This window comes from Athene cunicularia, assembly GCF_003259725.1.
Source record: "Athene cunicularia isolate RWA chromosome 13 unlocalized genomic scaffold, athCun1 chr13_part1, whole genome shotgun sequence".
In the NCBI taxonomy this organism is placed as follows: domain Eukaryota; kingdom Metazoa; phylum Chordata; class Aves; order Strigiformes; family Strigidae; genus Athene; species Athene cunicularia.
The window spans coordinates 2,689,051-2,715,264 of NW_020799117.1; the positions used below are offsets into that span (position 1 = coordinate 2,689,051).

General features: G+C 43.7%; 1 protein-coding gene across 5 annotated transcripts in view; it reads right to left on the reverse strand.

Moving 5' to 3' along the window:
• The window catches only part of FSTL4 (follistatin like 4), a 382,047-nt gene that overhangs the window by 211,372 nt on the left and 144,461 nt on the right, over positions 1 to 26,214 (reverse strand). For 2 of the 5 annotated variants that reach the window (XM_026858113.1, XM_026858112.1), the window contains exons 1-3: positions 24,077 to 24,128; positions 21,624 to 21,759; positions 7,135 to 7,168 (exon numbers count right to left, since the gene is read on the reverse strand). In XM_026858113.1, the coding sequence (XP_026713914.1) occupies positions 7,135 to 7,168; positions 21,624 to 21,759; positions 24,077 to 24,108 (202 nt within the window). In that variant the 5' untranslated portion in view covers positions 24,109 to 24,128. Of the gene's footprint in view, positions 1 to 7,134; positions 7,169 to 21,623; positions 21,760 to 22,164; positions 22,189 to 24,076; positions 24,129 to 25,412; positions 25,437 to 26,214 lie in introns of those variants that run through there. The other 3 variants (XM_026858117.1, XM_026858116.1, XM_026858115.1) reach the window with 3 other exon arrangements.

Consider the following 26,214-nt stretch of genomic DNA (forward strand, 5'->3'; position numbering starts at 1 on the left):
CAACACGCTTGCTGCTGCCTACCCTCAGTATGGCTGTATCTTTTTTTTCACATGCTTTTTCCTTAAAATTCTTGCATAGCCTGAAGCTAAAAGTCTGCTGAGTAAACTCTGCGTTGCTGTTAACTGTTCCAAGAAGCTGGGTCGATGGAAGTTGGCTTCGCAGTGTGTATTTTTGGTCACAAGCTTTAAATCAGCAATTCACGTGTGATGTAATTGGTTGTGAAAAACCCTAAACATCAAGTGATTCAAGTTTTCCTGGACACAAAGTCATTCTGGACCAGGCCGGTAGATAAGGCCACTGTGTTGCTGCAGGTCAGTCAGGTCAGTGCAAGGTTTTGTGCCCCATTTATCTGCTGTAAATGAGCATCATGAAGGGACAACTCCAGCATCTTCCACTATCCCGCAGTGGAGCTAACTGCAGCTTGAGGGTTCTACATGTCTGGTTTTAGGATCCGTGCAACATCTGCCCATGAATACTAAATACAAGGAACACAGGCAATGGCAGCACCCTGTCTTTTTTTTTTTTTTTGCCATTTTCAGTAACTTCCCTTTTTGCATGAAGAGATCATAAATTTGACTGAGCTCCAGCTGTTCCCCACATGCTCAAATTAGGAACTGGGACGTCTTGAATGGTGGCCATGGCCAGGCAGGGCTGTGGTGGGCAGCAGTGTGGCAGCCAGCACAAGCAGCTTCTTCAGCTGCCAAACCAGCACAGTTCGTTCTGCTTTCAGACAAAGAGAGATGCCATCAGGCACACCCAGCTCAGCACTCTGCACCGGGGATGCCCACTTACGCAGTATGGAATACATATTTGCACTATTTGGCATCTCCCTGTAAATCCTCACAAAGTCTCCTGGTTTTCTGGCTTATCTCCATCCTCTCTCTCTCTTCACCCAGGGAACTGAAGTCTGGCCACTTCCTAAACTTGCCTACAAGCTCCTTCTTCCGACTTGCTGTTTGTTAACAGATGCCTGGTTTCCTGCTGCTCAAGAAGTTTTTGCTTCAACTCCATCGGGTCCATCAATCTGCTGCTCTAGCAAAACCACATACTATTATATTTACTTACTGAAAATTCATGCCCATTCTGCCATGAACAAAATTCATTTCTCCTCCTGCCCCAAAATACTTAACTGCAGAAACTGATGTATCAATTTACAAGAGCCTTAAGTCTGCAAAACCATTCTGCTTCCAGCAGCGAGAGAGCTGGGCACGTAACGGGTTTCCTATGTCTGCTGGCAAAGCTGGGCTAAACCATGGCTGCATTCACATTTTCAGAACTAATCCATTCGAATGAACAAACAGTCATTTGGAAGCCAAACATGACAACTAGGACCAGCACTGTTTGGTTTAGAAAATGGCTCAAACTCCCTGGCTGAGCTGCAATTCACTGCTCGGTGTTTGCAGCGACTTGTCCTTTTCCAGAGTCCCACACATGGGCAATACCAACAGTTGTAGTAAACCTGCCTAGGAGTATCCCTATTACTGTTTAATTTACTACTGTGCCCAACACTGGCTGATGAGTTGATTATTTGGGGTTCTTCCCCCTCTACATGGTTTTACTCCCCCTGTTAACTCCTGTCACTTAGAATCACAAAATATGTGAAGTTTTAATTAAAACACCCTTGCTGATAGATATGCAGGAGCGAACAATTTTTTTCCCCTTCCCACCCCTCCTCAATTTGAGTTAGCATGACTGAAATAAAATCCAAGCTAAAAAATGCCTTGGGCAGCTCCTCCAAAATATTTTTACCTTCATTATTTCTACCTAATTCCCTGCCAACACTGCAAAACTAGGCATCCCCACTGCATCATGTATTTGAAGAATAATGTTCAAGTGGGATGAGGTACAAAAAAAATGCTGAGGAACTGCAGTTTCTCAAGCTTAGAGAAAAAAAAAAAAAACAGGAGCTGAATATCAGATTAATATTCTGACCCAGTCAAATATCCTTCCCCAGGTAACAGCTTGCCGTTCACTGACAACACATGCCCTGAAAAGCCAGAGGTAATAAAAAATTCTATGAAAACAAAGCAGCTCAGATGGACGGAGACATGAACCGTTCTTGGAAGTAAAGACCGAGTAATTGTTGGAATCGGTATAATAAACATGGAACATATTCCTACCTGTGATCCTACTACAAACCAGGTATTTTTGATGTAAAACTAAACCCTGTCCTCTGAAATTCTGAGGCATATCCCGAAGATACAGCTGATGCGTTTCTGAACTTACACACAGCATCTCCACACGGCTATGTGTAATCACCGTATCACACAATCTGGATGTCGCCGGGATAGCCACACAATCCTGGGGGTAAAGCTGCTTCCAAAGAACAACACAGACATCTCTACTGATTTCTGGTGCATTTTTACCAGGTCATAAGGAACCAACCCAAATTTCCTGGGCTCTGGCAATAGGAAAAGAACAGGATGGGAAATTAATAGGCAATTTACTACAAAACTAATTATAGCTGATCACTTCATTGTGTTCATGAAGGGTTTGAGGAGAAAAATTTGCCATTCCTGCCAAGTTTGAGAGCCTTTCATCTTCCACGGATAGGTAGAAATTTGAATGTGCAAAAAGAAAGGATGAAGTGAATAGAATTTCTAAAGGGCATTAGTGTTTTATAACCATGAGTCAGTTTTTCATCTAGGACGTAAGAATTGATGTCAAGTGGCAAGTAATGAAATATTTCTTAAGCTGTTGGCTGGATCCTCCACCACGAATTGATGCAGCCCCAGAGATTTTTCAAGAAAACTACGGGAACTTGGGAAAGCTCATTCTAAAATGGAAAGCTCTATTCTATTGCTCCTCACTGCGATTAGGATGCATGCTCTAACGAGGATTGTGTATCCTTAACAAATATATTTAAATACAAACAGGACATCCGCAACACAGAGCTTGTGAGTACTTGAAGAGAAGTTTCAGCCTTTTAATTCAAAACAGATAGTTAAAGTTCCTGTCTTTATGGTACCGTGATGTCATCTGTCTGAGTAAATCTGGAGTTGCATCTCATTTAATAAGATTATATGGTCAAACAGAGTGGAAGCAATCTGTTTGAACATTTCTTGGCTGAACGGTTTCAAAAGCATCTTTTGACACTAATTTGTTGAATGGATGATTGTGAGCAACATAAAAACAAATTAAAAGTTTTAAGTGCTTGGGCTGGATCCTCAGCTAGTAGAAAGCAAAGGTGGCCCATTAAACTCAGCGTGGCTTTGCTCATTTGTTATCTACCGAAGATCTGGCTCTTTATGCTTAATGTGACTACACACACGCTTGGGCACTGAGTTACACTCAGCAGACAATTTATTCTCGTACTGAGCATCCTTCAGCCCCACACTGCCAACAGGAGTGGGAGCATTTGTCAGCTCCAGAAGCTGCGGAATTAGTTCCTGTGTTCTTGCAACTAAAACAGTTAGGGAAACCACTGGAGGCCCTGTTCTGCTAGACACGGGAATGTGATGGACATGAGTGTATGTGGCTTTCACACACATAGGTTGTGTGGTCTGTTTTACATCAACAGCCAAGCATCACACCTTCATCCACACTCAGCACACAGTGAAAACTCACCGATCTAAAATTAAGCCAAGCCAAACGCTTACAGATGCTCTTTTCAGAGCTCGGTCCAGTGCTTCTTCCAGTTCACCATGAACCCTTTAGGCTTTCAACTTTCTGCCACATGGTCTCCTCCATCCTTTTCACTAAACGCCTGTTGGTTCCACCTGATCTGCACAAACTGCTGCTTTTCCGGGCTCCCTACTGCTGTTTTGCTCTTCCCCATCTGCTCCTGCACTATTTCGCTGTCCCGGGCAGCTGATATAAATGTGCAGGTTATGAACATTTTTGCTCAGTTCCCTTTCCTGTGCACTAAGGGCAGGCAGTGAATAGGAACCAGCATCAATGCTAACACCTGAAACCATATATAAACATCTGGACTAAAGAATGGAAGAGTATTTAGACAGAAATAGGAAAAGAAAGACTGAATAACTGAGTCTGCCAGCTCTAACTTGCCCCCCGTAAAAAAAAAGAGCAATATAAAGAGACGGTATTTCAAATCCTGTGCTTGTTTACCACATGCTGCATTTTATTGAGTTCGTATTTTTGTTTATTTGGGTTGGGTTTTGTTTTTAAAGCTAGCAACACAAAAATCTGGCACCTCAGACCATGTTCTGTTTTCTATTACACGAGCATAATGCAGATGGAAACTGCAGTGGGTCGCAGGCGTGACCCACTGAGAGCAAAATTTCAACTTAATTAGCTGAAACTGAATTTAGGAAACTATTCTTGTAGCTTCTAATCAAACTACCGGGATGAGGTTCTTTGGGTTAAAGGATCATTTCTTAGTCAAAAGGGTAACATCTGAACACCAGCTAGGCATCCCAGCAACAAAAAGGGATGTGCAGCCATTTCCATTTAAATTCAGAAGGAAATCAGTCTTCATACATCACAGTGGAAGATAGCTGCCAGCTGCAGTCAGGGAAGCATCTCCCCTCCGTACCACAGCAATTAAAAGATCATGTAATTATCGTTGATCTAGCGCCCACAGAAGTCAAAGGAAAGCCATTCATTGACTGTAATGGGCTCTGGAGCAGCTTCAGAATTTCTCCAGCATATGTAGTCCTGACAATTTGGAAACCAAGAGTCCCAGTTTAACTACACTCACCCACAACTCAAAAAAAAGGAAAAAAACATTCCGACCTCTTTCTTTCGTCTAATATAAACACAATCCGGCACAACTGACCAACTGTCTATTAAAGACTATTCATTGAAGAAAATAAGCATGGTGAGTTAGTATTTACCCCTGGACCATCTGACAACAATCAAGGCTTTGTTTCCTTTGAAAGAAACATGCCTGCTTTCAATCTAGAGGACTCAACCCTTTTGTCCACAAAAAAAGAAAAATTCTGAAGAGCCTAAGCCAAGATTGCCCCTCCTTTCACCAAAAGCTCTTTTTTTTTTTTTAAATTATCCTGCTTCGTCCAAGAGTGATGATAGAAGCAGGCACAGAGCAAGTTTGCTCCAGCTCTCACCTTTCTGGTGGTTTCTATTAGATATTTTTAAGTTTCAAAGTTTTTCAGCTTTTCAACAGAAAGCCAAATCTTCCATCAAGGGAAGGGAACAAACACAATCCCTCATCCTCAAACATTTTCCGATCATCTTATTTCCTCAGGTAAAAAACATTAATCACAAAAATTATCATTTTAGGGAAAAAAAAGCCCAAGTCTTTAAAACCAGATCATACTATATCACAAAATTTATAATAAATTCTCTCGTGTGCATAACAAACATTTCAACCCTCCTGTTTTGTTTTTTTTTTTTTTCCCTAGCACTGAGTGGTATCTGCTCTGTACACATTTTAATACTGAAGAGGTTTCTGAAGGAGGCTTTTATTGAATTATTTTACAGGCACTATTGAGGACTAACTCCAGAGAGGAAGGCACTTAATCATTGCTGAAAATCCCCAGGTAGCTCCACAAATCCACAAGCTTTGTGACCAAGATCTATTTACCATGTTTGTTAGCATTTTCTTGACTTTTGAGGAGTCTGCAGTTCTTCAGACATACGTGTTGATTCACAGACTGCACTGCAGGGCATAAGCCAAATTTATCTGTAGACCTTAATTCCCCAAGTACCATCCCCCTTCTCTCCACTTCATCCATGGATCTAAGAAGCCTTCTGACAGAAAAGTTCATTATATCGAATCCATTTCTGAAAAAAACGTATGGTTTCACCCCTCCAAATGGAAGTCAAGCCTTACCCATCCTGTGAAGGGAATGAGAAATCCATCTAGCTGAGCCTGGAAACTTGGTGTCTGGAGGCACTGATCTCAAAACCCAGTTATTGCTCTGAAGTAACATTTTCCAAGCACCCACGCCATCTAAAAAGTCAGTTCTGTTTTCAGAAATTGCTATATTTAATTTCTTATAAGTATTGCTTACTTTCACTGAGCAGTAAACTATGGAGACCCAAATCACACCTGAAACAGGACTAGAGGTCTTCCACAAACTTTATTCATTAAGTCCGTTTTCCCAAGACTGGACTGAGTCTCCAAGTCTACATCGAACTCCACTGTGAACTCTTATAGCTAGAGCATGACTGAAACGTCTCCACATCCAGGATGGAAGATGCAAATCTGCATCTCAAAGTAACCTTGAAGCATCCAAGAGCCCTCCTCAGTCTGAGATCCAGCAAAGTCCAATACAACTGGATTTCCTCATGAAGAGTGGCAGATGTTTGACCAAACACACACATACGTTGGAAACCAGAGCTAAATAAATTTCACCTTTAGCAGCAGCCATATATTTAATTTATTCAAGTCTCTGCTGCCTCAGCCTCACAGCAAAAAAAAACAACCAACCACAAAAAAAAAAACCCAAAAGGAGATTATTTGCCCAGATGGAAAGTTACCCTTGGACCTGACCTTTTTCATTTATGCAGTAAGCCAGTGGTAGTTACAACCTCATCCCAATATACAGGATGCCTGAAGTAATTAAAGCTGCTGGAACAAAACAGGGGAATGCATTAATGTGTTGAACAGGAGAGTGCCACCCGCTTCACATTCTACCGAGACAGATGAGGCAAGCAACTGCCTGATCCGGAAAACATCTGCTAAACAAAATCAAAATTAATGATAACCAGAATGAGCTCTTTGATGGCCAATTCTCACCCAGCTGCCGGGAACCATCAAAGAGCCACTCACGGCAGCAGCCAATTACTTACTAACGCGAAAGAGTTTACAGGAGCAGGATCTGAGATCAGGGCACCAGCATTTAACACTGCTGCACCTCTGGGTGGATTTGCAGTGTGCTGATGCATGGTAAACTTGTCTGGACCTTTTTCTGCCTGAAATGCTCCAAGGTCAGGCTTTAGATCCTCTGCCAGCACCCAACAAACCTTGACTTGCATCCACAATATCATCATGCAGTTCTGTGTTGAAAGAACAACTCTTCATTTAAAAAAAAAAAATCGACAGTTTGTGACACTAAGAACTGTCAGGTGAGCGTTAGGCAGCAGTGTCTTCGAAATCCTGCAGCAGTACACCTTTCAGGCACGTAAACTCATGTTCGTTTTAAAAAGTTACTGCAATGATACTCAACACCAACACACACATTGAAAGAAAACTGTTTTTCTCCTACCTTTTCTTCTTGTAACTTCAAACCTTCTGGAGTCCTATAAGGAAAAAGAAAATTTTTTGGTGTTTTTTTTTCTTTTTAATACAAGAATTGTTCAAAGGCAGCATGAACAGAAACCCCTAAAAACATCAGTCATTATCCCAGAGAAGCATCTGTGATAACTCTACACAGTTACTGAGGAGTAATTATAAACATATATTTCAGTTTGTCCACAGATATTTAATGGATCAATGTATCACCTAAAATGATCCAGCATTCTGTGGTAAGTTACATAGTAGAGCACAATATCTTTCTTTAAAATTGAGGGTTTTTTTCCTCTATTGATGTTAAAAGGGAACAGCCAGGAGGGTTATTACTACACCAAGGATTTAGGGTTGAGGAGGGAAGAGCCATTACAGATATTTTTAGCAGAGACTTGTTCAAATACCTGAATAATTTCAAGGCAGCCGGACTACCCATGCTCAGAGCTGAGGGTTCATTTCAATCTTTGCACACCTACATCATTTGTCCTATTTCTTGCTAAGCATCACTACTACCTCAAAGAAACTTCATTTAAAAGGATATTACATAAAGCCTCAAAGGGTATTGCATTTCCAGACAACACTACTTATACTAATGGTGACACTCCAGAGGAATAAATATTTAATCCCAAGCAGTAACACTATTTATGGGTTAATTACAAATACTTATAATTCCCATCATTTGAGTTAGTTCTTGCAACCAGTATTAAAAATAGTAGAATCACGGAGGACTCCAAAGACCATCTTGCCTGGCGAGTCCTGTTGACCTGGACAGTTCCTCCCGATGGATGATGCAGGATTAACTCCACCAAGTGCAAATTTAAACCTGTAAGACCCCAAGGGGCCATCAGGCCCCAGCATCATCTCTGCCATGGTACCCCCCCACAGCACAGATGCAGGGAAGAGGAACAAGTTCTTCAGAGCCCTGCAAGAAGCTCATAATGCAGGTTTTTATTCTTGGGGATATGCCTTGTTTAACCTCATTTCTTAGTGCTCACGGTTCTCAGATGTTTATCAGAGAATGAAATAACAAAAAGGTTTGGTTCCTCTCCTCCTTTTGATAGGAAAATAACACATGGCCTCCCCCCGACATCTGAGCCTTCCGGCCCACCTGATGCTTAGTATAGTTTTATTTGTACTACTTCACTTTTTTAAAAAAAAAAATAAGTACCTCCCTGCAGATCACGTTTAGACAAAGGGATGTGAAGTGTACTGCATGCATCTAATGAAATACATCCACGGTTCCCTTCTGCGGTACGGAGCGCTCTGCCAAGGGTAATTGAAAATACAGAAAGCTGCCACTGGAGCCCATGATAAAAAAAAAAAAAAAGCTTTTCAAAGTGAAAGAAGATAGAAATAAACACAAGGAGAAAAAAAACAAACAAACAAACAAACACAAAAAACAGCTTATGAAAGTGCCAACAGTACCTGCTCTGCTAACTCCTCAAGGCCTTACCTCCCTCACCTGAGCACCTCAGAGGGCACCAGGTAATTCAGAATGAGGTGGTTTATTCAAGTGTTGCAGCTATTTGTCTACTGCCTACAAAAATTATCCTGTCTCCCGTCCTTCTCCCAGGCTCTTCCTCCAGCCCAGGGGGCCAAACCACATCACACTGCCCGGCCCAGCTCCGCCCCAACGTGGTGACAGTTTATACTTTGTCCATTGTCACCAACTGTGTCAGCAAGAGATGCTGCTTCTCTTTCCTCCAAGCAACAGGAAAGCTGTCTCTCAAAAACAAAGCTCTCACCAAAACCAAGAAGGATCAGAGCAGCACAAATGGTCTCTGTGGCACCCTCTATGTCAACTGAGGGTGATAAACAAAAAAAAAGGGTATTTGCTTATAAAAATACTGTCATTATTCCCTGTAGGATACTACCTCAGTGATCCTGAGAAATAATGTAAAATGGCTTTCAGGATTAGTACAGACTTCAAAGCATTTATCCTCTTTAGGCAGCAAAGCTCTGAGCTGTGCAGACAGTTATACTCCAGGGACCTCTCAGAGCTTTTCAAAATATTAGTTTGAGAGGTGGGGCACAGGATAAAAATTCAGATACAGCCTGCTATCATTAAGCCCGTGTACATGTAATATATGCAAAAGGGAAGAGTACTTTTAAAGTTCCCCTGGAGCCCCTCACTTTAACAAGCTGTTTGAATTCTCTGCAGTTCAAAAGCTTAGAAACACTAAAACTAATTACAACTATTACATTGATCAAAAGAAAAAAAAGACAATCATAGCCTGTAAAAAATTCAAGTGTCAGCTCGCTTGTATTAAATACCCTTTTGGTATTTCCATGAAAGGAACTGCACAGATATTGTGAAAAACAAAGAATGGTCTTCAAAGTTTCCCTTCTTTTACTCTGTTCCCCTTATAATTATAAGCTCTAATGAATATAAACTACCCCCAAAAAAAAACAGATGCAGGATTCGGAGGAAAAGCTTGTTAGAAATGCAACGGGAGGACGTGAGGTCAGGCTGCAAGTCATCACTTCTGATTCCCTGGGGGAGTATCAGCACTTGGTATGTCCCCTTCTGTGGAAAAAAAGACCAACGGCATCGAGAACGCTCAACATTCCAGCAGAGTACACCGAAAAATGGGAAATGGGAACAATACCTGGCAACCACGGCAGGGCTTAAAGAGCAGCCACAAAAAGGCATCAGCTCCAGGTAGAGACACCCCCACGGTTTCTACCCCTCTAGTAAAGTGAAACTACAGCCAGGACTCATTTTTCTTAGTTTGCCTCACGCAAATTTTTTTTTCTGTAGCACAGAAAAAAAAGAAACAAAGCTAATTTTTCTCCTCGAGGGCATGTTGAACATAAGACCTTCCTATTAGTGATCTAATATACGACTAAGAGACATTACCAACAAGCCTGGCCACACAGCACCGTGCCACATGCTAGGACTTGGGCAATCTCTTACAAGAGGCAGTAGTCCCCATTTCTCTGAAGACACTGCTCTTATGTAAAAAAAAATAAAAAAAAAATCACAGCGATTTTAATAGTGTTACTAGTAGAGAACCAAACTATTTTGATAAAAATGACACTAAAGTTCTCAGATGCATTGCCTAAGGAATACTCTTCTGCAGAAGCCATAAAGCAGATGGTTATAAATGAGACTTATTTCATGGGCACCATTTAATGACTGCAAATTCCTTTAACTAAAAATCTAATTTTATCAGAGCATAAATCACATGCTTTGAAGGGAAAAATTTGTTTCAGATTTCTCATTCCTTCCGTAAAGCTTCTTCATGAATCCCATTTTAAATAGCTTTTCATTAATGCAATACAACAGTTTTATTTGTCAAGGTTCGCTTTTAGCACCTAGTTTCCTGCTCTGTAATGGCAGTTAATTGAATGTAGAATAAAAGGTCCTTCTGTTCTGTATCTGAAGTCCCCAATTATTGTTATGCAGAAATCAGTGTAGTGTTTGCTCCAGTATTCCTTTTCACCAGACACGTAGCTGCTGGAAAAGCTCCATCTCCAAAAGACCAACCAACCCAGGGTCAGCGCATGAGAGCAGATGTAGTGTCATCAAGTACAATTACTAATCCTACCCGGATTAGGAGGGACAAAAATAAAAATCAAAATCAGAAACACAGTTCACTACCTGCTGTCACACAGCTTCACTCCCCGGAATCTGCCACGTGCTGCACATCAAACACCTGCGTGAACCTGATGCAATTTAACAACTGTTTTTGCACAAAGCCCTTTTCCGCTCTCACGAAAAGGGAACGCCAGTCTTTCAGAAGACAGCACCGAGATGTCCTGCCAAGACATAATAGCCGGTTTGTGTTATAGGCTCCCGATTAATGCTGAATCATGGGCCCATGGATGAGCAGAGCGCTTCTGGAGCGAAGAATCTTGATTTCATTCAGAGCAAACATGGGGTGGAGGGAGGGAATTTCATTGCGCAGAGTTAAAATACAACTACACCCAGGGAATACACGATATAGCGCAGCGCTTGGTAGCCAACGTGCTGCAAACAGATTTACTGACTGTCATTAGCGAGGGATCCAAGCACCAACACCACTTCCCCGTCGTTTGGTATCACTGTAAATAAAACCTTTAAACACCTCCACATAAAAATATTTCTACGTTTGTCCTATATACCCACAAAGCACATACTGTGCACTACACAAAGGAACAACTCTTCCTCTAAACCGCTGTGGCAGGGAGAGCGGGGTACCTGAGCCCCTGCTCTTCTGCTGCTAAAGCACGAGGTCCCTCATCTCCCACCTCCGCTGGGAAGGGGGAATCACACAGCACCTTCCTAGCTCAGGCTCCCATTTCCACCAAAACACCTCAAAGGTTTTCTTTCTCAAATGTTGTATTTTCCTTCTGTCTCCACTGAATTCACGGGATTTTTGCACGCTTGGACAATGGATTTGGCCCCAGCTCTCCTGTGGTTGAGCACACTCAGGTTTGGTGGGCAGCCCCATCTGTGTCTTGGTACAAGGGTGATGCCTTCAAACGTCTTCAAGTGAAGCCCAGGAAATGTAGAACCATCACTACACTAAGAATACCGTTTTCTTTTTCCTTTTTAGAGCTGCATTCAGGTAAACAGTGGGGTGAGGAAGGAGCATGTGCATGCTCCTCTTCACTTTATAACTACAGGCAAGACCGACACACTGAAGAACTAATTTCTGATTAGAAAACAGTGATCTATGAAGCCCAAGAAATTGCTGTACCGAACTGTGAGGGCTGTTTGTCATGTAGAAACCTAATTCCCCACACTTCAAGGGCAATCCCTATTAATAACATCCACATATTCTCTCCAGCCAAGGAAGGAGCAGGCAGAGCAGAAGTCATGTGGATGCTTAACTACACGAAATTGTTATTGCAGCATGAGCAAGGGGAGGTCATTCAGAAACAAAGCTCATCCAGGGCTGCCTGCAGGAAGCACAGTACGAAGCAGAGCTTCCCCAAAGCTTTAAAACACCCGTGGGACGGGAGACAAGACATGGACACACCAACGAACTGCTCCTGATGTTCTCCCCAACTCTAGAAAAATGACACAGTCCGGCCTTTAAGCGGCAATGTTAACCATCTACAGCAGGTCAAAAAAAAGTGTCATTAGGTATCTAAAAGATTTATAACTGCTTGGTGAAGGTATAAAGTCACATCGCCAGAAGCTGCTGTGCATGATTAAAAGCACTCTATTAACCTGGATCCTACAACAGTGGACTAGACATTAAGGTGCACCTATAGTACACACCCTAAGCAGTCTTAAATAAAAACACGCCAACCCACTCCTAGAATAGCCTCCGGTTTGGCAACAATCACAGCCACAGGTGCTTCGTCATACACGTGGTTCCCCAGTTCAGGGCTGGACATCCTTGTGCCACACGGTCCTGGGCGCAGGCACATCTCACAGCCCGTGGGGATGGAGCAGGGGACAGGGCTCCCCGCCCTAAAGTACTGCTCCCAAACGCCTATCTAGCACGGTTACAAATTGCAATAGCTACACAGTACTTTACACATGGTTTGTAAGCGACATGCAATGCACACAGACAACCTACCAACTGGGAGAGGGGGAAAAAAAAGCCTGCTTCCTGATTTTTCTGCAACAGTTGTTCTTCCTTTTGTCCCTGCACATCCACATGCGGCCGCATGCAATTTCCTGCATTCTAATCTGAAAAGTGAGCCCACTTTGCAAGGTTAGTAATTAAACAGTCACAATTAGGCTTGAAATGAGGAAAGACAAGTTCCCGTCTGCTATTTCTTTCTAGTTTTCCTTTAACTGAAACCAGAGGATGAGTGCTTATACCCCAGGCGTGCAGAGGTACATCACAAACTGGAATCACCCAGCAACAGCAAGAAGGTGCAAATCTTTGCAGTACAGTGTCCCTGTAGTTCTCTCTTTCCCAATCTCCTTTACTTGCAAACCAGTATCTGGAGATGGGTATAAAGTTGTACGTTTGCTATCCTCTTTCGGTTAGCAGCCTCTGATCCCACAAGCGCGATGCTTAACCTGTATCCCCAATTTTGTTACCAGACAGGTACCAACTGCCCTCAAATAGAGCGATTCATAGGATAACCGCGCAGTGTTTTCAGTCTCCTGCCCTTTAATACTGATGGAGATTTAACCATAAAGAGTCTCTTTTTTTATGACCATAAGCAAAGGTCTTTGCCAAAAACACAATTAATGCAGCAGATGGAAGAGATGCAGAAGAACAGGGAACACATTTCCCATCCGCAAGTTGTCTGTATTGCTGGACTGTAGCAACCCTCTTACCAGGTAACTTTGTGGAAGAGACTGCAGTGCTTGTGCAAGAGGATAAATCAAATTCAACACATGCAGCTGGGCTCACGCTGGGTCTATCACTAAATCAGATGTTACCTCTGCACACACCGAATCTCCAGGGACCTGCTCTCAGGATCAGCCAAACTGCTGTACAATTTCTAAATATGCAGCCCTGACTCATTTAGCAAATTAATAAAGAAGAGGCTGTTCCTATTAATAGATTATCATCCCAGCTGGTTTTTTTTTCTTCCCCTTCAGAGCATGCTCTTCCTTATCTCAAGTGAGGGGTCAAGAAAATTACACTGACATCCAGTACAGGGCTAGGTGAGGTACTCTGCATACAGATTGTAGCATTTGCAGTTGTTATGACTAATACACTGCTTAGTTTGACAACCAGGATTTTCTGTTTACAACTATGAACACAGAGTATTTTCAGAAAAGATGCTAATGATTTTTTTTTTTTTTTGAGCAGGCACAAGAAAAAAAAAAATAAATCACGCGCCACTGTTTAGAGAAAGCTTGCTATCAGTACAGACATTGGCAATTTAGATTTGTCCTGTCTGGTATAAACACTGAGAGAAGCTCTGATGTCTCACATCACACAGTATCATCTGCTCACCCATACGGTAGCTAATTGAGATAATTGCTGCATCTCTGATTTTACTTGCTACTATTTCTGGACTTCAGATGAGAAACCCAGGTATAGCTCCATCAATTTCCTCACTGTCATAGGGAAGCTCACGGGATGCCTGTTTTAGAAACCCCAAATTTGCAGATCTAATCTAAAACCCTTCCTAATCTAAAAAAAACCCTGAGAATTCCCCTTCTTGATGTTAGAAAGTACTTTAAGTAGAATTGTTTTCCTTTAAAAACTACTGCTACTGCTTTTTTTTTTTTAATATAGAATATGCTAGGTCTGGAAAAAAATTAGTCAATATTTAGTCATTTAAGGGCAAGTAGCTTCTGAACAGAGTATCAGCAAGTGTAACTACCACATCATGGCCAAATTAAAATTGCCTTACATTTCTTTTTTATTCGCAAGACGTTTTACTCTGGCCTTATTCTCTGCTTCAGGAATATACCAGCATTTCCCCACCTAGGTATGATTTTTCACAGTTGCTCACCCGCGACATGAAAAAAAACTTCCTCAAATTCGATTCCTGCGGTCAGTTTGTGCCACAGCTCAGCCCAGAGCTGGGCACCCCAAGGCCACAGTCCCTCTGCTCCCCGGGGGACAGCATCCGAGCACTAGCTACCTCCAGCAGCACCAAAATTCAAGGTCATTAGTATCCAAGGCACCCCTGAAGCTGCAGGGGGGGCACCCCAGCAGCAGGTGGGGGTCCCAGTTGCTGTTAGCTGGAAGGTGAGAGCCCCTGGCCAGCTGGGCAGTGTAGGACCACCAAAAGGTATCACACACTGCAGCTTACCAGGAGTTTAAAAAAATAAATAAAGCAAGCCGGATTTTGGTTCTCTGAAGAACTGCATACGAGAGGGTTTCATCTTTAACTTGTGCTATAGGTGCATCCTGACAAATCCCTGACACTCAACGTTGAACCATAACCATCTAGGTAAACAAAAATGCTTCAGATTTTATGCTGCTATTCAGGTATACAGTTCCCACCTTGTTCCAAATAACCCAACATTCAAATTTTCTAGTACTTCAAGCATAATAGCATCCCGTAAGACACAGCATTTATTAAACCCTCTGGGCACTGTCCCCTAAGAAATATCACTTATTAAACCCTCTAGGTACACAGGAGGGGGTAGGTGGGGTTCGGGGATGCAGAGGAAGGACACCAACATGTATATCCAAATACTATGAAAACATTCCCCAGCACCTTGAACTGCAGATAACCAGCACTCACAGCAAAAGCTGCTCATCTTCACAGGGCTAATACACTAGTTAAGATTTAAAGTGGTCTACAAACAGCAGTTAGAGCTTGTTAGAGATACCACATAAACACAGGTAACAAGGAGCGAATCATCAGTATATAGCAAAGTGATACAAAAATAAATTTAAGTCTTGTCTCCCTTTACTTTCATTAATGTTTAAAACAGGAGCAGGCTGTAGCCAGTATAGATTTTAATTCAAATCTGATTCTTTCCTTCCTTTCCCCAAACTGACTTACAAGCAGGAAGAGTACACACATGGCAGAGAATACATTACTAATAATAATTCTTAAAATAAATACCAGGATATTAGATCTTCAACTGCATATAAAATTGATACACTGTGCCTGTCTCCTTCCAAGCTCATGCTCTGAAATTACGCCTCTATTTGAATTATAAGCAAAAGCTTTTATCAAAAGCCTTTGCAATTTTGTACCTTGCTTCCCAAAGCACTCCTTTCATAGTCTGTCAGATTAGGAAATATGAATTTGCTGGGGAAAGGAGCACAAAATCATCCCCATGGCTCCCCTGCTGCTTGGAATAACCAACTGTGGTCTTCAGCTGCAGCACTAAGTGAAACAACATTTAAGAATCTGAAGATAATTAGGAATTTCAGCAATATTTGATACACCTGGACAAGCGCAGTTGAAGCTGTGAGTGGACTCCGGAGGGATGCTTCATCCTGTGCAGGATGGCACTGAAGGGCTGCTATGACCCAGCTGTTTGCAGTCGTGGTGAAGTTTAAGGTGACATTTATTACTTGGAGATTTTTAAGCAGCTCAAGTGTCATGCAAGTAATAACTAATGAAGAAGCCAAACGATGGATATGCTATGCAGCCATTACCTTACAAATGCCAGTAGGAAAGTTGTGGTACCTTAAAGAAATGAGCATGTTTGCTACATTCATTAGCATTAAAATAAGTGTTGCTATCTACACATGATACTTTGAGGTGGGTGATATAATTCAAGGCATAATCCAGATAATATAACAAACACGATGCATAAAAGTTATCAAGGAACTGAAATAGCATTGGCACAGCTGGTCTAGTTGACCCTTGCACTGTGCTGTCACAGTCCAAATTAGATCTACCACCACACACCAGCAGTGGCTTGCTCCTCACAGGGAACAGACAGTTAAGGTGCATCGGTGAGGTATCAACACCTTGCAGCACAGAAAGGGGAAAAGCAAACGAGCTTGGATCTGCGAGAGTCACTGGTACTCCTGTGAGCTCTCTGAGCATCCGGATCTGTCAGAGCCACTGGTACTCCTGTGAGCTCTCTGAGCATCCGGATCCGTCAGAGCCACTGGTACTCCTGTGAGCTCTCTGAGCATCCGGATCCGTCAGAGCCACTGGTACTCCTGTGAGCTCTCTGAGCATCCGGATCCGTCAGAGCCACTGGTACTCCTGTGAGCTCTCTGAGCATCCGGATCCGTCAGAGCCACTGGTACTCCTGTGAGCTCTCTGAGCATCCGGATCCGTCAGAGCCACTGGTACTCCTGTGAGCTCTCTGAGCATCCGGATCCGTCAGAGCCACTGGTACTCCTGTGAGCTCTCTGAGCATCCGGATCCGTCAGAGCCACTGGTACTCCTGTGAGCTCTCTGAGCATCCGGATCCGTCAGAGCCACTGGTACTCCTGTGAGCTCTCTGAGCATCCGGATCCGTCAGAGCCACTGGTACTCCTGTGAGCTCTCTGAGCATCCGGATCCGTCAGAGCCACTGGTACTCCTGTGAGCTCTCTGAGCATCCGGATCCGTCAGAGCCACTGGTACTCCTGTGAGCTCTCTGAGCATCCGGATCCGTCAGAGCCACTGGTACTCCTGTGAGCTCTCTGAGCATCCGGATCCGTCAGAGCCACTGGTACTCCTGTGAGCTCTCTGAGCATCCGGATCCGTCAGAGCCACTGGTACTCCTGTGAGCTCTCTGAGCATCCGGATCCGTCAGAGCCACTGGTACTCCTGTGAGCTCTCTGAGCATCCGGATCCGTCAGAGCCACTGGTACTCCTGTGAGCTCTCTGAGCATCCGGATCCGTCAGAGCCACTGGTACTCCTGTGAGCTCTCTGAGCATCCGGATCCGTCAGAGCCACTGGTACTCCTGTGAGCTCTCTGAGCATCCGGATCCGTCAGAGCCACTGGTACTCCTGTGAGCTCTCTGAGCATCCGGATCCGTCAGAGCCACTGGTACTCCTGTGAGCTCTCTGAGCATCCGGATCCGTCAGAGCCACTGGTACTCCTGTGAGCTCTCTGAGCATCCGGATCCGTCAGAGCCACTGGTACTCCTGTGAGCTCTCTGAGCATCCCTTGTTAGCTCTCGCTGGAGGAGCCTCCCTGGGGACACAGCTCTCCACCTCCCCGCAGGAGTGTGGGGTGCTGTGCACATTTCTCTGGTGTCTCACGAGACTTTTTAAATAGGAAGATGGGGGGCAAAAAAAACAGAGTGCAGCATGAAAGACAAATGAAAACAAGTATTTCTACAAAACCACAGAGCAGTTCTGGTTCCACAGACTGGAGAAGATCACAGGACACCTGCCAGTCTGTACTGTAACCACTCAGGAGCTAATAGTGACATCCAACTATTTCCTTTAACTATTCAGCACAAAACAACCACACATGTACCTCAACACAGGATTATTCTCCACTTTCACACTATCCAGCTAGGACAACATCGCTCAGGCTACCTGCCAGCAGTGCCCTGAAAAACATAATACAGAATTTAATTTGCGATGCAGCACTGTGCCAGCTTGTGTTTGAGGAGCTCCCTGCAACAGATTGGAGAGACCCACTCCTGGAAGAGCTGCTGAAGACCTGCAGCACTGCTCCACTGCACCGCAGGTTGAGAAAAGATGAGAAACTTGCCCCAAAACCAATGGCAAAAACAGCTTGGCTTTGGCACACACAGAAAAGCAGCCTCTCACACAGAAGGCAGCAAACAGGAGAAGAAAAACTAGCTGTGCAATTCCAATATTTATTTAGATGCTTTTGTAAAATACCCCAGTAGGTTGAAAATCAACCTGAGCTACTAGTGTGGGTGACCTTGTAGGAACTGAGTGGAGTACTACAGCTGGCTTCCATCAGAACCTCCGGGCCAAGTTCTCCCTCAAATCTGAACTCCAGAGTTATTTCATATCCAGGTTGTTTATGTCTCTTCTGCTCTGCTCATACTGGAAACTCCCTTCACAGCTGCTGGCAACGACTCAGCTACATTTTTGAGAATTCCTTTCAAGAAAGGAAAGGTGACCCCAGATCACACAACCTGGTGTTTCATGAGCAACTCAAAGCCCTTCTAAACCAGCACAGGGCTGCCCATGAAGTGTGGTCATCTCTAAACCATCCAATTTTAGCATGGATACAGCCTTGCTGGAGGCAGAGGCAAAACCTGCCCAAAAATATCACCCCAGAGTGGTGAGCTCTATGTATTTTAGTATTTTGGCATATATTCCATTCAGTCGGATTTAGTCCCACAATGGTTCAACCCTGGGAAGCTGCACCTCCACAGAGGTGCAGCACCCTCAGAAGTTTCAAGAGCTTTCCAGCAGCCTCTGGAACCAGCCCGAGAAGTTTCACAACGTAAAAGCGACGGCAGCATTCTCCAAAAATCAATACAGACCAAGCTAATTGCAGCTTTTCAGTTAAATACTAACATTGTCCTGTTTTTAATTAGGTTTTCTATTTTAGTTCATTCTACACCCATGGAATTTCAGACTGCACGAATGTGTTTATTAACTAATCAGGACTAAAAATATTTGAGAAAAAAATCCCCTTCTCAGGAACACCCCATAAATGTGTGAGGTGGACAGCTGAGCATCAGGAAAACATACACCACTGCTGGGGTAAGAGTTAATTTCTCATGCAGAAGGGCTCTATACCGCAGTCTGTGGCCTCAAGACTTATTTTTCCTTTATAAATGCAAAGCACAACTGCAATAATTCTACCACAGACCATGAAGAAATCGATTTAGCAATCTGAACATAAATTAAGCAATGTTTTTAATTCAGTAAACTTGTTCCTATGTAGATCAGAACAAGTATTAGTGAAGGTCAGTGACCCATACCCAAGTATTTGCTTTGATGAAATTCATAGGAATTTTATATCAGAGCACACTTCAAATTATTTGACCTGTAAATTAACCCTTTACTTCTTTTTTTTTAAAGCATTTCTGGGGAATCGCTAGGAGCTTTTCTATTTGTGACTCAGTGTTTTAAACACACGTTAATGGAATTTTATACTAATCAAATCACGAACTTGGTAACAAACATTTCTTGTGAATAAGGAGCTCAAACTGAACAGAGCCCAAAATGACTAGAAGGGGATTTCACATTATTTTTATTATTCAAAAGGTATTATGGCAAAACTATTTCCTGAAAGATAAATAAACACCTTTTGAGACAAAACAACAGTTAGTTTCACTGACCTAGCTGGAAGCTATGTTTGGGGCTTCCAGATTCATCTTGTTTGGTGCCACACTGTATAAGCACTCTCTTGTGGAACAAACTTTCTACACACTTTTAAAAAAAAAAATAAAATCTGCATTATAACTTAAACCCCTTGAATCTATTTTAACTTCATTCTTCATACATTAAAAGTTTTAATATTCAGACCTGTTAAATTCTGTGCAAATCTGAACACACACATTTCTAGTTTAGATCCTTCCACGTCAAGCAAGATCAAGTACTTGGTACAATAACTTCATGGTTTTTAGAGGAAGAGCAAATGAATTGGTCTTTCAAGTAGTATAATAGTTCTACAATTTATGTTAAATAATTTGAGTAATGAATTTAATTCCTCAGAGTAACTTTAAAAAAAAAAATCAAAACTAATATTCATTAGTGAAGACTGAGAACTTTAAATGCAAAAGCATGCAAAATATTTAATTTTTTTTAAATAAAAAAAGCAAAAGTTGTCTGAGGCAATACAGGAACGTGTTTCACAGAATGTCAGTGTACTACCTGAGCCTACCCAGCAACACAATAACGGCAGAGGTGTGGAGAACTGTTTTGCTTCACTTTTAGAGAACAGAGGATGGATACCTCAAGGAAAGAGAGAACTCTCAACTGCAGCATCTCAAATTCCGCTGAAATGATTTTCAAGTCCTGCTAAGCAGCAAAAAGCATCTATTTAATTTGCTTAAATGGCTTTATTGAAATAACACATACAACCATGGTTATTTGTAAATGGGATTGACTGGGAGAAATGGGATTCTCCATCTAGAACAAAATCCTGAGGCTTAAACAGATCCAAGTGCAGCATGAATCCATCAAAGGCTCCTCATTACCCTGGCACTGACTAACGTCTCTGCCAGTACGTAAGTGTTCTAGGCAGTGGCATTTTAAAAAATACCAAAGTCTCCTCTCCCTTGCCTCCCCCACCATCTCCCACTTTCAGGCATTTGAGCAATCATTTAGCAAACCTACGATAATCAGTCACTAATTAAATAACTCAAATTGTTTCAGCATTCATCATTTTCTCTTCATGGAAGTCACACTTCTAGATTTTTATGGCCTTATTTGCATGCCTCAGACGTGAAAATCTGAGCCTACCCACACGTGTGCAGCTGCAGTCCAGAAAGCCACCGTCCCTGCCGGGACAGCCCGCACGGCGCTCCGGCCGCCACCGGGACCTGCCCGGTCCCCATCAGCGCAAGGAAAGCCAACCTGTCACCTTCAGCACCGCAGACGGGCTCAGTCGCTCCGCCACTCACCCAGTCCCAGGGTTGAACACTGAAGGGTGTGTTACTGTCCTCCACTAGCACGAGTCCCACCTCCCCATCACGTCACGCACGGGGGTCCCCCTCCAGCTGGATGGGCGCCATCCCTCGCTACAGCCCCGCTGCTCCCTTGGTCCCTTTCCGATTCCTCTGTGCTTCGCAGGGGTTTGACATCAGAAAGTCAGGAGGGAAACGTTCTGAGCTGGAACTCTGCTGGTTCTTTCAGAACCACCTATAGCATTTTCCTTTTTTTAAGCAGCAAAGGGACTTTTTTCAGGTTTCACCTAAGTGTCCAGTGACCCAAATGAAGAGCTAGGACAAAAATTTGCTTATTAAATTTAGTCTCATTGGTCCCAGCAGCCCCAGGACAGAGCATACCATAAAGTCTCTGGGGCAAAGGCAGTATCCCCACCGTGGCCAGATGCACAACTGCACTCCCAGAATGACGTCAGTACACAAAAAGGGGAAGAGCTTCTGCTTCACTGTTTCTTCATTAACCTCCTCAGCAGATGTTTAATACAAATATACATGCATAAGCCCTCACTTTCCCATTTCACAATGTGGAGAGACTGAACACAGCACAACAACAGAAACACAAGAGTTGTAGCTGCAGCAGCAGCTGGGGTACAGTACCTCTTGATGCAACCTCCCCGCATCCGAATACAGCCTTCTGCTCCTGTCCGTGTCCATCCATCCCCTCGTGACCAACGGGAAAACCCCAAGCAATACAAGAGATAACCAAAAGCTTCTTGATTTCATCATTTCACGTCTGTTGAAAAGAAGAGAACGGGCATAAAACAATCATCCCAACAAAGCCCAGCTCAGATTCAGTAACACGGCGGAAGCTTCAGCTGACGGTGCCCATCCACTCTCGGTCAGCACATGTAGCAAAACACCGATTTCCCCAATGTTTTGCACCCATCAGTGTGCTGGCAATGATTTCCCACACGGTAGCAGCTTTGTGAAATATTTACCCCAAAACTATCCTCCACAGGACATGCTGCTCCCACATAGCACCTGCAGAACCGGAGCCCTGGCATTTCTAAATCTAGCTACTGCGGACAAAAGCAAACCACGTCAAAACGCAGTATTATGGCACTGCAGAAGCCAAAGGATGCCTTCGTCCCACCTCCAGAAGCCCCAGCAGCACAGCGTCCCTCAGTCACAGACTCACACTTGTACACTCAGCAGATCTTCAGGAAAGCCTCAGACACCCGCATTCACTTCTTTGATCACTGGCAGCTTCCAGCAATGTGACAGAAAAGATCATTATTTCCCTTGTATTCAGAGGATGATGCTGCCTTGAGCAGATAGAGCCACCACCACCCCCTCAGGTGACGTCGAGGTGTGCAGGGCCAGCCCCCTGACACCCAAACCACAGAGCACTCATTCTTCCCCGTGATGAGGGCTCCTGCCCTGATGGCCACCAAACCCACTAAAACTTGCAAGACCCGAAGCAAATTCTGCACTGAAGAGGGCTAATGTCCTTCTGCAGCCACAATGCAAGCGAGCCTCTCCTGGGGCTGTTGTTTCTCCACTCATTTCCCTGTCCCCAGAGACTCTCCCAGTCCCTCCCAGGCTCATCCTACTCAACAGCAGCACCACAACCTCCCCAGCAGCGTCCCACCAGCTGCAAACAAGGATGTCCACCACAAGTGCTTCCACTTTGAGCAGCGGTTCTTGTCTTGTACAGGGCTTCTTTTTAAAAAAATTTGGAAATAAAAGCAATGCAGTGAGGCTCAAAGTGTTGTCAGGTGGAACTACCAGGTGTTTCACACACGCCTAGCCCCATGCTGGTGCCCTGGAAACTCAGCCAGGAGAGCTCTGTGCTTCATCTGAACAATTTGGGGTAACAGGACACCAGATTGGGTCATTACTTTTCCCAAAAAGTACCAAAGGAGGCTTCAGGCCTGGCACCATTCCCATGGGAGCGAGGGAAGTTTTGACCTTTCACAGCAGCTGCAGAAGATGCTAACACGGACCCTTAACGAAGCATGACGACCACTTAATGAAGCACTGGCATTTCCATAGCATGCAAGTGACAGGCTGCTGCTTGGCTGGAGCAATATACATTAATGAGGCCAGTTACCTGCTAATGGCAAAATTAAGCCTAGCTGAATTAAGTCACCATGACATACCTTGTCTCGACAGGCCGCGTTTTACAGCGCTTTCATGCCGTGTGTTTGCTGCGGGGTATACCCGAGCCTTGGCGCATCGCTATTAATTTTGGAGCTGTGACCATTTACACCAGGAGTGAGTTGGCCTCAGCTATCTCCTCTGCCCAAAGACCCACCGTGAGCAGAGCGAGCGCGGCCGACAGCCGCCACACACCACGCACCCGTGGAGTTCAGGCATTGCTTTTTTTCCTCGGCGCTAATGTAAACACCCTGAATTGAGAGCACTCAGGATGAAATCAAAATTTATTAGGCTTTCTAAATTCCAATTAGAAACCTCAGCTGTAATGTTACTGGGGCTACAAATAAATGTTTAATAAACCAAAGTCACTATATCAATAAGCGACAAGTACATTGTTACATTATGAATTGCTCTTGCACAGCAATACCGTTTCTCCGTTTTTAATAGAGGTATTTTGTATGCTCAGTTGATAGCATCACAGCAAATACAACTATTTCACTTTGCAGTTCTAGAGACCTCTGACTCATATGCTGCTTGAAATTACAATCCTAAGAGCAAAACAGGGGAGTAGCTAGGTGAATGTGTATTTAGTAAATAACTAACTGCTAGAAAACACGATGGTGTTTGAATTAGGATGCCTGTAACACTGACGAAACTGAAAGGGCAGCCTCTACCTGCTAGAAACTCCGGTTGCTTTATAAATGGAATCTGTAGAACATCTTTCTCCAGTCACTTTAGAAATTACTTATTTTTATTGCATACTGACTGACAGTACACTAATTGCTCTCACTCATAGCAAGAGGAAGACACACTAATATACATTATATACCTGAAGAGCCTAAAACAAGCAGCAAATATGCACCATAAATATCAAGTGATGGTTGACTCTGAAATCATACAGCCTTTTCTTGTCACTTGGCATCCTAAAGCATCGCTCAGCATCACCTCACCCTGAGCTAAGGGGAAGGCTCCTTGGCAGCATGTGGTCTGCAGCCGCATCATGCAACACAGCTACTGGATTGTGGTCTGAAGTTCCCTGAAGTCAAGAGAAAAATTCTAATTGAATAGATCCAGACCACCCCTGTAACCTCAGACAAGTTTTACTACCGGTTGCTTTTCCTCACCCAAATGAGGAACAGATTTGCAGGATGCGAGCCTGTATGGACATCGCTGCCCAGATAAATCAAAGCCTGCGTATGGAAAAGGTCTGCAGAAAACAAGCAGTTGTACTCGAAAGAAAAAGTGAAAAACATTTGTGTCTAAACACTAGAAGCCTCTCAAGAGCTGGGGGTGAAGGGGGGAGTCTGTCTCGCACCTGCTCTTAGAAACGCACATGAACAGAGACGGATTTTAACCTACTACGTAATGCAGAAATTAGTAATCGTAATGCAGATGACGGAGTTAAACCAGACCATTTCAGAGTAAACCAAGCTGAGCATCACATCCATTTGTGACACATTGCCTTTGGTTTCAGGGCAACACCTTCCAAAGCAATTTTGACTCTTTTTGTTAAAGAGGATGCTGTGCCGAGCCTAAAAGTTTACCTAAAGGTTGTGTTTTCTTCCCCTGAGGAAGGATTCCAGCCTTCCCTGCTCTAAACCGAGACACCAGCACAAGCCCAGCAGTCCCGCGCTACGCACCGTTACCCGAGGAAGCTCAAACACCACAGTCCGGCAGGACGAGCACCAAGGCAGAACACCCATCCCCAGCTCGGGGTGGGGGGGGTGTCTGTGCCAACACCAACACCCAGGGAGAGCCTCAACTCGCAAGAAAATTGGGGCGACACCACCTCTGAATGATGAGGCATAACAGCAAGCAGATGCAAGCCAGAGATACATGCACCGGGTTTAGGGCACAGGTGTTAGAGCTGCTCGAGCAAAAAAAGGTCACCTTGAAAAGGAACGGGGACTAATCACACTGGCTATTTCAGTGGATAACACCACAAATTGGTTAAAGCACTTCTGTGACGTGCAATATGAGCTGTCAAACAGCTAGATTGCTGCAGAGATCCCACAACTTTTTCCTCCACAGCACAGAAGCTTTAAGAATTCAATTACAGTGAGTGTAATAAGATTAAAGAATTTGCCAAAAGCAGTTATTGGTTTTGTTTTCAGGGCTTCTTAAATTGCAGCTTTTTTTTTTTTACTATTGAGAAATTAATAGTTCACTATAACTTTTAATAATTTCCAACAAGCTTCACCTTAGAAAGAATGAGGTTGAAAACTTAATTACCTGAAGTTACGATGTTGCTACAGAAAAAGGAAAGCATTCAGGCCAAACCCTTACCTCTATATAAATTGTCTCTATTAACACCAGATAAGAATCTGGTCCTCAGTTCCTCTGCCATCAACGGTTCCAATTGCTTCAGCCTTATCTAAACAGCATTTCTATGGCCTGCAAAATAATTTTGACGTCTATAATTCCTTGCTGGGCGCCACAAGCGCTACAAAAATTAACCTACAAAATTAGGGAAGAAATCCGTTCTGAGATAACCTTTCGTAATGAAGCCAGAGAACAATTTCAGCCAGTTATCTGCAGCATCTTCAATAAATACTTAAAGTTTCGATGCACTGAGAACTCCTTGGAAGCAGCCCTGATGTTTAAGTGCAAACCAGACATTTCGTTTTGAGCAGAAGCGTACTTGAGAATATTTCACCTGATCTTTAAATTCTCCAAGAACGCTCGCAGAGGAAATTTGGGGAACATCAATCCAGCGGGGATGAAGGACTCCTGAACCTCCCAGGGTTTTAACCTCCGTTTTCAAGGCTGCCTCCGTGACATTTTGGTACACCTCAAGCGCAGCTCTGCTGCGAGGTCACGCTCAGACACGTCCCGTACCCCCCCCTTCCACCACCCCCCAGCCCAGCACCGCCGGGGGGCTGTTTATTTCCACCACGCAGAAGGGGTTTTATACAAGTTGGGAAGGCAGCGCAGGATCTCTTAATGCTAATAAATAAAATATAATTTAAAAAAATAAATCATCACTCTCTGCTGCCGGCTACAAACTCAAAGCTGCTGCCTGCGGGCGGGGGGGGACAGGAGGCTGAAGGTCGCCCGGGGTGCGGGGCAGGGTGCGGGGCAGAGATGG